Raw genomic sequence first — 12,961 nt, forward strand, 5'->3', positions numbered from 1 at the left:
AAATGCATTTGCTTGGAGTGAAATATATGTACTAGCTTTCTGTTAATGGTAAACCCACTGGTGAGGGCTCATGGATTATAGTTTTAGGAGGGAAAATCCATAGGGTACTTTGGAACTGGTGGGAAGTGTCCTCCTACACCGAATTTATTGGTACCAGATTGGGGGCATAGTCTGGGGGAAGAGTGCTATAAGTGAAATACCTCCAGTGAAAAAATTAGACCATACTCAAATTAATATGGAAAGGAACAGAGCTACATTTAAATATAAATCATAAAAATACTGTGTTTTCCAAAGGTTTGAAAAATTCTTGTGTTTCTTAGTTTTTCCAGGAAGGTCTTTTGGGAAACATAGTCTCAAGGAGCAACTGACTTGTGCTACCTCCATCCGTCCTTAACTGCCGCTCTAATTACAGCTCCTCTTGCCTGTCTGAAACACCACTGTAGAACTCCCTAGCTCCTGATTTTGCTTCTTATTAGAAGTGGAGGCTATCAGCATTTCTCTTTATCTCATCTAGACTCATTCTTTGCTTCTGAGCCCTTGTTGACTTGATCCTTTTCTGTTTCCTTGTCCAATCCGTGATAAAATCATAAAGTATTCAGTGCTAGAGATTTTTTAAAAATGTTCTAAAGCTTAAAACTAAAGCCTCTTATTTCAGGTTGTTATAATACTATTATTAGAACATTTAGTCTGGTTCCCATTACGCTGAAACTTTTGCTTCTGTTTTAGCTGTGATTCTAGCAAACTCCTCTCTTACCTTGATCCCCAGAAACCTCTGCCCTGGGCCCTCTTCTTATTGGTTACTCCCCTACTTAGGAACATCTTTTTAGGAAGGGCTCCCAACCCAGTTTCCTTCCTCCCTGCTACCTGCTCCAGCCCCCCTTTAGCCATAGTCTGCTGCTATTAAAATATGAATTCATTGAAGATAGCTACTGTCTTGCTTGTAATTGTATTCCTGAGCAGCCCAGTACCAGCTGTATTGTAAGCCCTCAGCTTAATTAATGTTTTATCTCTCCCTGAGACTTTGTCAAGGCGCTGGCCACTCGACTTGCTCTGAGGGCCTCCTCTTGCTTCCTTCAGAGACAGAAGACCACTCTCCAGTCAGTGTTTTATTTATCACTTTGTCTTTTTCTTCCACTGAGGAAATGATGGCTGGCGTTAACAATTCCTCATAGAACAACCCCTGTTGCCATTGGGGGCAAACTAGGAGTCCAAGGAATAGGTTTCTTTTCTTCAAGAAAGAGTGATCTAGCAGCGTGTCCAGTAGTCAAAGGGAGTCTCTTAGGGAGGATGAGAAGATCATACACAGAAGGGGACTTGGCGGGCTCGTTCTCTCGTTTTACAGGTAATGAAACTGAGTTTCCCAGAGGTTGTGGTTTGTTCAAGGTCGTCTGTAAAATGAGATGGTTAGGTTCAATGACTTCTGAATCCTCCTCTGGCTCTAAAACCAAGATCCTAAATAACCATCCTTGATGCAAAGCAGAAGTCCAAATAAGCCGAATGCAGTTTTTCCCCTTCTTACCCTGGGGATACAGAGAGGTATCTAGGGGTGCGGTGGATACAACACTGTGCCTGCAGTCAGAAAGAAGACCTGAGTGGAGATCCAACTGTTGTCTCAGACACGAGCTAGGTTTGTGGACCTGTCTGCCTCAGTTTTCTCATCTGTAAAATGGGGATGATAATAAGACTGACCACTAAAGGTTGTTGTGTGGATAGAATGAGATAATTGTAAAGCATGTGTATGCATGTATACATACCTATAACTTGTAAAAAAATACATATATGAAACTTGTGTATAAATATATATTATAAATGCTTAGTTATATGTGTATCTATACATATATAAATGCTATTATATATGATTTAAGTCCATGAATAATAAAAATAAGTATATTTAGCTTTTAATTTCAAACTTCCTTGCCCCCCCAAAGGTAGGTATTTTTTAGTCTTCTTAATATATGTTGGCTTTATGATTAGAATTTTATCTCCTCTCTGTTACCACTCCCTCCCTCGTTTGGTAGAAGTGCTGGTAGGTAGGGACATAACTAAAAGACAAAGGAAAGGAAGGAGGAAAGGAAAGGGATACAGATACTTGATAGTGTCTCTCTGACTTAATTGAAAGTTAATTATGTTTTATTTTCCTTTTACCTTAAGGGTGGGCCTCAACGGGTGAAATAGATAATTCTGGAAGTGGAATGGAAATGCATTTTTTAATTGTTTACTATGTTCCAAACGCTGGGTTTTTCAACATAAAAATCAAGACATTCCCTGACCTCAAGCCATTCATACTCTGATTGATGAAGACAACACATAGAGGAAGGCTGATGCTCATGCCCAGTTCATGACGCCTGGAAAGGCCAGGTAGTACTTAGGTCCTGACAGGGAAAGTTGCAGGGTAATTTACAATAAGCTTGTTGGGCTGATAGATGTTCCCCTTCCCAGAGGATAATGCATTCAAGGATCAGAGAGGCTTTGGGATATCTCCAGTAAAAGTGAGCATCAGCATCCAACTGACATTGGGCATCCTATAATTAGCAGGAGCTGGGTAGTGGGCAGTGAGGGTTGGTTTGGGGATGGGAAAGGTTTAAGACTCCCTCAGTGCAATTGTAGAAGGTGGTACTGGTCTGTCTTCCGTTTCTCATTGGTGGACTGGGGTAAGGGAGAAAGTCTCCAGCTCCCTGAGGTAGTGGCTGCTGCTGGTGGTGGCCTGAGGGCTGGCCTTCCAGTGGTGGGCTGGGCCCAGGAAGGGGGTAGGTGATTTGGCATCGTCCTGACTAAATTATGTATTGTATGCTCCCATAGCGTACCCATAATAAATCATGCTATACCTGTTAGACAATTTACTGGCAGCTTTTGTCTATGCATTGAAAAACAGTAAAGGTCAAAAAAGCTTCCTTCACAAATTTGATAAGATGATGCAGTGAGCTGTGACGGCATAAAGTCCTAGAGGTCATAGACCAAGCTAGGAGAAATAATTACGCATGGTAATGGGTAATTACAGATAATGGCCTTTTGAGGGGTGGCAGAAAATACACAGCCCCACAGTCTTACCTAGAATGAACATTGAATAGCACATTAACTTTATGACAAGCTAAAAGTTCAGCACTGGAACAAGAGCAGCCAAAAAATAAAATTCCTTTCTTGCTTAAGGGAAAATACTATAGAGCTCTACCTCTCAAAGGCAGAATTGGGCGATAGGAAGAAGCAGTGAGGAGAGGGGAAAACATTCTTTAAAAGTGTGCTTGTGGGGGATAGCAGCATTACCCCCACCCTATTCTGTGCTTGCAAGTGCATTAAAAAAGAAAAGTGGGGTGCTGAGGTCGACTTTATGGTTGACATTTACAGTAGCTTTGTCCTGATTGTCTGGAGAGAGAAACATATTGTTTTCACATTTTCTGATTATGAATTTAGGGAGTGATATCACACCAATTTCCTTCAAGGCTACCGTCTGACCTCAGAGAAAGCCAGGAGTTGAATCAACATAGTTTAGCGTTAAACAAGGAATCCAGCCCATTTCCGTGATCACTTGAGCTGGGGAAGGCTGTGAGGTCGAAGTCCAACCTTTTGCAGTACCCAAGGTGTAAATTTGAATCTGGGTTATTTTATTTAATGAATTTTTTGCTGAGTAGTAGATCTTTGTTGAGGCAGGTTAGTTTTGCTTTGATGATACCAATTACTTGAAAGAAAATAATCAGGATTAAGGATAAGGACAACTTCTATGATGCTGGCTACTTACATGGAGGGAGTTTCTTCTCTCGGGAGTTCCTTCTTCCAGTGGACTAACAGATCCAGTCCCTATCCCTGTCACTTCCTAAACAGTCATCTCTGATACTCAGTTTAGATGGTTACATGAGGCTGCCTTTGTCTTGGCAAAGCGGTCTTCCTGGTCACCAGAATATCCCACATCCAGAGCATCTGTCCTTTGTATGCAAAGACAACCAAACCTTGCCATAAGTAAGATTATTGACCTGGAGGTGGAAGAGCCTTTGCAAGAGCTGGAGTTGTGGTATATGATTGTAATGGAGTACTACTGTGCTATAAGAAATGAGGAGTTCAGTGATCTTAAAAATGTGGATAGACTTAGATGAAATAATTAAGAGCAAAGTGAGCGGAACCAAGAGAATGTTGTATAGAGTAACAGCCAATGTTATTCTAAGAACAACTTTGAGCGAGTAAGTCATTTTAGCTATTATATTAACTATCTGCATTGAGAGAAAGAACTGATAAATAAGAGTGGCTATATATGTGCATACACATATATACACGTATACACATACATTTTGTGTCTAATGGTAGCCATCTCTAGGATGGGGGGGAGGGAAGAAAAAATTACATGATAACTTTTACGTATTTAAAAGGAATAGTAAGTTGTATATAATAGATTTGCAGTTTCATGTGCAGTCATCTTTTAATATACTGTATTATAGGAATATTTATTTTATTCCATAAATGAAAAATAAGCAAAAATTTAAACAAAAGAGTTAGTAGTATTACCCTCTAATATTTCAGATGAAGAAACTGAGCCCAGAGAAATTACGTGGCTGGACCAACATCAAACAATTAGTTAAGCATTAAGTTCTTAGTATGTGCCTTGCATTGTGTTTTGCACTTTGGAGCTACAGAGAAAGATAGAAATATAGTTCTTGCCTTGAAGAAGCTTGTATTCTGAGGGAGATAATATGCAAAAATTAGACATTCAACATGTAAATGCATATATACACATATGTAATGTAATATAACAAAATGTAATACCTAACAATTATGAATAATATGGAATATAATGAACATAGTATATTAAAGAACATATAGTTATATATTAGGTTATCCATTTAATATATATAATATACATTACTTGGAAGGCCATCTCCCTACAGAAGGTAGGATTTGAGCTGGTTTTTAACAGAAGCCGGGGATGCCAGGAGGTGGAATTGAGGAGGGAGAGCACTTCTGGCATTGGAGACATCTAAACTGGCCTCAGTGTCTAATGAGGGGGTTAGACTACCTCTGTGGTCCTTATTAGCTCTAGATAGATTTTTAATTCTTTAAATCTGTTAGGTTCGGATTTATTGAAAGGTAGTGGGGAGATGTGAAAGTAAGTAAGAAATGATAGTTTTTTTAGGAATTTACTATCACTTGACCTTTCTAGGTCTCAGTTTCTGTAAAATGAGGGGGTCAGGGTAGGCCTTTCCAACTTTAAATCTATGTTCTTGTACCGTTCCTCCCCTTGGCAGAGATGAAGCATGTACTGTCAAATGTGGCCAGTGTGTTAATTTTTGTTTATATTTCTCTGTTGCAATAAAGAGTTCTGCTAGGGATTGTGGGGGGCAGAGAGTGAGAGCTAGTCATTGCAAAGTTGCAAAAGTTTGGAAGAACCATCAATTCATTGTTTTAAAAAAAGGGTTGCCCAAATTGACAAATGGGACTCCAGTAAGCTATTCTCTTCATCATCTTCAATTCTGGGTCTTTTTCATTATCCTTCTGCAGTGCCCATCTAAGATACATGTGTCTGTGAATTGCTTGAATGGGCTACTTATCTAACTGTAAAATGGGCAGAGGGCATTATTTTTTGTGTACCTGGTTTCTCACGTCTACTACTAGACCACTCTTTGTAGTGGTCATGGACTTGTACACTTCTGGGACTCAGTGCAGTCAGCAGGGTAGGCTGCATGCATGGATCTAACCTGTAGAGAATCTCTCTTCTATTTGAACTTTGCATAAGCCGTGCTTGTGCCAGTGGTGAGTGCTTTCGTTGGACATTTCCCCCCATTTTGTGCCTTACCTTATGACAATCAAAGGATCATTGACTACTGACTTTGTGGTTTATTTTTTCCAAGAAATTCCATGTGATCTTTATATGTCCATGGGAGACATCTTGGAGGAGAGCCTTTGAGATTGTGATTTGTGATACTGCATCAAGTACTTTTTTAAAATAAAGAAAGAAGCTCTCTTCTTCTTAGCGCCATCTTGTCGACTTCCATTGCGCCATGAGAGCCAAGTGGAGGAAGAAGCGAATGCGTAGGCTGAAACGCAAGAGGAGAAAGATGAGGCAGAGGTCCAAGTAACCAGACTGTGCTAACCACGGAGGCCACAGGAGCAGAGATGGAATGACCTTTGGTGACATCAGGAAAGCGGAAACAATCAGGAGACATCACCATCTGGAAAAAGGATTCTTACCCACCATCTTACCACCTCCCTGACTGAAGGATATGCCATCATGTAATGAAAATTCCACCAGCCTGACTCTTGACTCTGTGCCATGGGACTTTTGTCATTCCGGACTGATTGTTTTCCTTGTGGCTGAGTGTAGCGCACCTGCATAATAAATCCTCAGTACTTTCTTGCGTGGAAAAAAAAAATAAAGAAAGAACAAACACTGAGTTATCTTGTATTCTCTCTGCTGAGTCAATGAGATGAGTGTGAAGACGTGATCAGCTGCGAACAGGTATCTGTGGAATCCTGCCTTTTTCCTTCTTATGGTTTTATCACACAATACCCTAGATACTTTTATAGACCACCATGAGGACTATTTTATATTCAAATATTGTGATTTCAAAAATGTCGGCATCTCTTTCAGTGGTACAGGTTGCAAGCTGTCTATGCCTGCCCTACCTGGGTGGGCACAATGCCAGGTACACGGTCAACATAATAAATGCTTATTGATTGCCTTACTCTTCTTCAAGTCTTCTGATAAATTTGCCATTGGGAGGCCACCCCATGTTTTAGATGCCTTCCTCACTTTTGTAATCTCCAAGATACCAGCAGCACACAAGGGCTATCCTTTGGTTGTCCTCTTGCTTTCTTGATTGGTACATCTTTCTTTTGACTTATTTGATATGTTAAATCCTTTATCCTGGCTCTCCATAATTCTTTACTTGTAATGCTTTGAAGCCCGTCCCTACCCACCATGCACCTCTTCATTGTCTCTTGAGTGATGCTCATTTTCTATCCTGAAGAGCCTGTAGTTTTTTCTTGAATTTCAGCCATACAACAATATTGGTAGAATGCTGATATTTAAAAGATGTTTCCTTATTTTAAGAAGAAATCCAGGGCCAGTAGAAGAACTTTGCAGTTTCACAGAGATGTACTGGTCTTCTCTCTTACTCCCGTTCAATTCTGATACCGTACTATCAGATACTGTGGCACTATAGATATTGTAGGATCTTTTCAGAAAATATGTACAGTGTCCTGAACGTCTTAGTGCAGTGTTAAGTTTTCACATATATATGCATATATATATATGCATATATATAAAAATATAAAGATGCTGCAAAATATACAAATTATATTTTTATGAAAGGGGCAGCTAGGTGGCGCAGTGGATAGGGCACTGGACCTACAGTCAGGAAGACTCATCTTCCTGAGTTCAAATCCGGCTTCAGACACATGACTAGTTGTGTGACCCTGGGCAAGTCACTTAACCCTGTTTGCCTCAGTTTCCTCATCTGTGAAATGAGCTGGAGAAGGAAATGGCAAACCACTCCAGCAGCTATGCCAAGAAAATCCCAAATGGAGCCACAAAGAGTTGGACACAACTGAAAATGACTGAACAAAAATAAATATTTGTGTGTGCTAATGGACAAAGTATATATTTTAGAGAGAAGAGAGGTATATGACTTCAGTCATTAATGCCTTCTTGGCTGATTTTGAAGGAGAGTTGTGGATAATATTACTGTCCATGATCTTGATCTCTTATTTTGATGCATGAGGACAGGAAGAGGAATCAGCATATTCCTTTTCCCTGTTGACATTTCTTGAGTACTGTCTTGACGTGTTGGTTTAGTGTTTCTGGGGCATCTTCCCATTGGAAAGGAGGAGGAGGACATGCCAAAGACATCTTCTCACCCTGTTGCTGTTGCTTTCTTCTCTGACTCTGGCTTCCTTATATTCTCATTTGTTTAGTTTTTCTCAGTTATTAAACTCACCATGTTAATGTATACCTTGGGACCAACGCACTTTATTTTCTCCTGTTACTCAAACAGCAGAAGGAAGGAGGAGGAGAATATATTCTGTCACTCCCTACACATAATTTTCTTGGTTAGGCATAGGAGATGCATGAGGGGAAAGTTGGGGGAGGAGTTTTATGGAAACTCGAATGTTATAGAAAATGTTCTTTTAGAGAGATGAAACCTGCACGTTGTATTTTTAAAACCACTACTGAATTTTTTTCCTCTCTACTCCTTTTTACCTTCCTATATACCATGTATTCTCATTCTTTCTGTTCCCCCTCCTTTCCTCTCTTCCTCCTTTTCTTCCTGCTTCTCCTCCTTCTCCTCCTTCTTTTCTCTCTCTCTCTCTTCTCTTCTATTGCTCTGTCTGTCTGTCTTTTTCCTCTCTCCCGTCCTCTCCTCTCCTACCTGCCCCCCTCTCTCTCTCCTCTCTTCCCATCTCCCCCAGGGCTGGAAGAAGTGCTTGGTCCTGGGCCTGGTCCCTCTGATGGTCTGTCTAGAATCTTTGACTTGCACTGTTTCTGACCTGGGCTAATTCACCCCTCTTTAGACAGTCTTCCCCTGCTCCCACCAGAGTGTCGCCATATTGGTGCTGGACTTGGTGCCCACACTTGCTCAGCGTTAGTCCTACTGCAGTTCAGAACTCCCAGCCTCCTCAGGGATTATAAGTGTATACCACTCACACCTGGCACATTCTGTGCATTCAGTGTGATAGTAAACGTTAACACTTAATTTAGTATTTAAGGGATTTGTAATTTTGTAAGTGGGAGTGCTTCTCTGACCAGTACAGATCACAGCCCTTCTGTAACTTGATAATTGGTGTTTGAGAGTTGCTATGATTATAAAAGCTATTACCCCAAAAACAATGTGGTGGTGAATCTCTCTTCACTTAACTAGCCTGGCCCTCGGGGACAACAACCTGTGATCCCGTCACCAGCTGGGTAGGACCTCTCCCTCCTCTCACACATCTAACCAGTTGACTAATTTTGCTGTTTCTACCTCCGTGACATCTCTTACAGCCGACCCCTTCTCTCTACCAAATAATAGCCTGTGCTCAGGCTCTTTTTATTTCTCGTCTAGTCTTAACTGCGGCAGCCCCTAATTTGTGATTCTGCCTTGATTATCTTCCCTACACAAGCTAGGGACAGCTAAGTGGTGCAGTGATAGATCACTAGGTCTGGTTTAAGGAAGACCTGCGTTCAAATCCAGCCTCTGATACTTATTGTGTGATCCTGGGCATGCCACTAACATGCCTCAGTTTCCTCACCTATAATATGAAATTAATTATAGCACCTGGCTCACTAGGTTATCGTGACGATCAAATGCGATAACATTTGCAAAGTTCCTGGTACATAGTAAGCACTTAGTACATGCTTATTTCCTTCCTATTCCAGTCTGTCCTTCGCAAAGTTGCCAGAGTGATTCTTCTTAAGTGTGGATCTGACCATGTTACTCCCCTACTCAGTAAACCTCTAGAATTAAATTTCTGCTTAGCTTTTAAAGTTACTTAGCATCAACCTTTCTTTCCAGTCTCTGTGATCCAGCCAAACTGGCCTTCAGTCTATCATCTACCATATTCCATCTCCAGCCCTGGCCAACCCTGGGTCTGGAATGTACTCCCTCCTCTCATCTACTGCATAGATACAGCTCAAGTACTAAATAACCTTTTCATGAAGCCTTTCTTGATCCTCCCAACTGCTAATAGCTTGTATCTTTATCTGGATTTATCTCTTCATATTTATTTTGTATATAAATGAACTTGTCTCTACTGTTAGAATGTCCACTCCTTCAAGTAAAGATTGTTTCATTCTTTGTATTTGTACTCTCTGTGCTTGGCACAGCACCTGGCACTTATCAGATGCTTCAATAAATGCTTATTGTCTGATGAATTGACCTGCCAGAGTCTGTGCTCTGGAGATGTAGCCGTTGAGGACTTACGGCCTCATGATGAGGCACTGGAGGAGGCATTCGTTGTAGAAATTACTAGGGCTCAAAACCCCCTATCTCCAGGCTGTTGTTGAGAGAAGTTGGAGCTAGAGAGAGAAGGTTGACAGAGTTGTGACTAGAATCTAGGACAGGCATCATCAGTCACTAGGCTCAGTATTACTGGTAGCATTTACCAATGACAGTACAGAGGAGTCAACCCTAAAGCCCTAGGCAGGTGAGTCACAAGGGGGACAGTAAAGAAAGCATGTCAGAAATTCACAAGTGAGAAAGCTTGGGTTCAAATCCTTCCTCTGATGATTGCTGCCTTAGTGACCTTGGGTGCTTCCCTGAACTACTTTGGGCTTCAGTTTCCAAGTGAGATTGGATTTTGTGGTCTCTGAAGTCCCAATGCATGGGTAGTGCCTGGCTCGTAGTGAGTATTTAGCAGAGACTTTGTGTCGATACATGTATTGACTAAGAGAGCAAAGGAGCTAATAATATTAGGTAACATTTATGGTGTGCTAAGTGCATTACAGTCATTATCTCATCTGATCCTTACAATACCTCTGTACATAACTAGAATTTATATAACACTTTTAAGATTCGCCAATCACTTTATACCCTGTCTCATTGGACCCTTGCAACAGCCCTGTGAGCTAGGTGCTGTTTATTATCATCACCTTCATTTTAAAGGTGAGTTAACTGAGACTGGAGAGTTAAGTGGTTTGCCGCAGATCAGACATATGTTAAGTGATTGAAGCAGGGTTTGGACGCTGGTGTTCCTGGCTCGCTGTCCTGCTTGGCTGTCCAAGGAGAAAGAAATAGAGGAAAAGAAATAGCATCCATGTCACGAGAAGGGATAGCCACAGATTCCTCGGGGGCTGTTCTTCAGTATTCATTTCTGAGATGGTTTGTCCTTTCAAAGTTTTCTCTCTGACTCTGTGTGTGCTCATCCAGTTAGTTACTTCTCTTAACAGGCTAAATGTTAACAGTTCTACGAAGGGAGCATGGTGGTCATCCATTTGAGGAGATAATACATCATATACTTCTACCCAAGAGAGAGGAGAAAGGTGGTCATTTCATTTAAGGCAGCTTAAGGTTTGGGCAGTGTCACAACTCTTAAAATTTTCAATCGCTGAGTAAAAATATGAACAGTTTCCATCTCCAGAGGAAAAATTTCTCCCTTCCATAAGTGCCTTAGTGTTTTTCAATGATAAGGGGGTATCCAGACCAAGGGTTTTTATCCACAAGTCCATGAACTTTAAATATATATATATAATTATTTCAGTATAATTGGTTTCCTTTATAACCTTACATATTTTACATATATAAAAGCATTTTTGAGAAGACAGGCCATTGATCAAACGGGACTACCAAAGGGCAGGGGGATAGGAGGTACAACCCACGAAAATGTTAAGAATCTCTCTGGTCTAGCCTGATGCATTGACTAGGTGGATCAGAGACTGTAAAAATGCCATACCTTCTGCTGGCACAGTGTTGTCGCTGTTTTTGAGTTGTTTTTCAGTCCTGTGCAAATCTTTGTTGACCCCATTTTGAGCTTTCTCAGCAAAGATACTAGAGTGGTTTGCCATTTCCTTCTCTAGCTCATTTTATAGGTGAGGAAACTGAGGCAAACAGGGTTAAGTGACTTGCCCAGAGCCAGATTTGAATTCAGGAAGATACGTCTTCCAGACTCCGGGCCCAGCACTCTATTGATTGTACCACCTAGCTGCCCCAGTATTTATTACTCAGTTTTTACTTCCTCCTTGTTTCAGTGGTAATTTCTAGCTTCACAGATTTCTGCCTTGACTCATGTAACTTTCTGGTCAGGGTCTTCCTTGCCTCTAACCTCCTACTCTTACCTAATCAATATGCAATATTTCAAATTTTTCTTCACCACTTTGTTGTCCCAACAGAGTCAGCTACCCAACCAGTGCTGTTTTTGCCAAATCAAAGTGCCTTCCCTTTGAAGGTCTTTCATTTTGTTCCTACCATTATCTCTTCTTTCATGTATTCCCCATACTTCGCAGATTGGATTGCTTTATTCTAGTTTATACACAATGGCCCTGGGCCTTCTTTGATGCCAGAAACATCTCTAAGATACTCTTTCTTTGCTTTCGTTTGAGCCTTAGTTGTAGCTTCCACTTTTTAACCCGGCCTAGGTCCCTTTTCTTTAGAGACTCTTTGGTGATCACCTCTGCAAATCCCTGACCTAACCATTTAAGAAAGATAGGGGAATGGAAAAAAGAATATGGATAAACTAGCTGATTGCAACTTCAAAAGAAAAGAAAATAATTCTACCACTTCAGTTGTTTTTCAGTTATGTCCAACTCTTTGTGAACCCTTTTGAGGTTTTCTTGACAAAGATACTGGAGTGGGTTTGCCATTTCCTTCTCCGGCTCATTTTACAGATGAGGAAACTGAGGCAGACAGTTAAGAGACTTGCCCAGGCTCACACAGCTAGTAAGTGTCTGAGGCTGGATTTGAAACCAGGAAGATGAATCTTCTTCACTCTGTCCACTGTGCCACATAGCTGTGCCCCAATTCCACTTCTAGGGAAGGAAAAAAACAAGCTAGCGAATAACGTGTCTTCATTAGTACATAAAGAGGGCACAACTGACGTACTGTGGTAAGACATGCTCTCTGAATCGTTCTTCTAATAGTGATGATGGATTGCGATGAGCCTTCTGCTCTTTATTGTCCAGTCCCCCTTGTACAAAATTACAGTTATCAGTTAATGGCGTGGAACAGTAGGTAAAGTGCAGACTCATTTATCAGGCTTCTGAATGCCTCCATCTCTCCTTTCTTTAAGGAGACCGACTCCTGCCTTCTAGGATTTCTTTAATATCTGGGAGTTGTATATGTGTTGGAGAGGTTTCAGGATGTCACTTCATACAACAGAATTTCCTTCTATTTTATTTGTTCAAGAAAGACTGCTGGTAAAAGTCCTTGAATGACTCCCTGGGATATGGACCATGGGGATGCCGGTTCAAAGGCTGTGTACAGGCTCTCTTAGGACCACCTGGCAAGCTGAGTGGTCTTCAAGAGCCTGCCTAGCAATGGGCATTTTTCATAGATTCAGAGGTGGGATG

At 41.1% G+C, this 12,961-nt stretch overlaps 1 protein-coding gene across 4 annotated transcripts in view; it reads left to right on the top strand.

Annotated features, from left to right (window-relative positions):
- DMRT1 (doublesex and mab-3 related transcription factor 1) overlaps positions 1-12,961 on the top strand; it is a 144,736-nt gene that overhangs the window by 39,077 nt on the left and 92,698 nt on the right. The window contains exon 3 of one of the 4 annotated variants that reach the window (XM_036738743.1): positions 8,404-8,421. The exons of the other annotated variants lie outside the window; for them this stretch is intronic. Within the exon in view, the coding sequence (XP_036594638.1) occupies positions 8,404-8,421 (18 nt within the window). The remainder of the gene's footprint in view (positions 1-8,403; positions 8,422-12,961) is intronic. 4 annotated transcript variants of the gene reach the window in all.

Source organism: Trichosurus vulpecula, chromosome 9 (assembly GCF_011100635.1).
Source record: "Trichosurus vulpecula isolate mTriVul1 chromosome 9, mTriVul1.pri, whole genome shotgun sequence".
NCBI lineage: Eukaryota > Metazoa > Chordata > Mammalia > Diprotodontia > Phalangeridae > Trichosurus > Trichosurus vulpecula.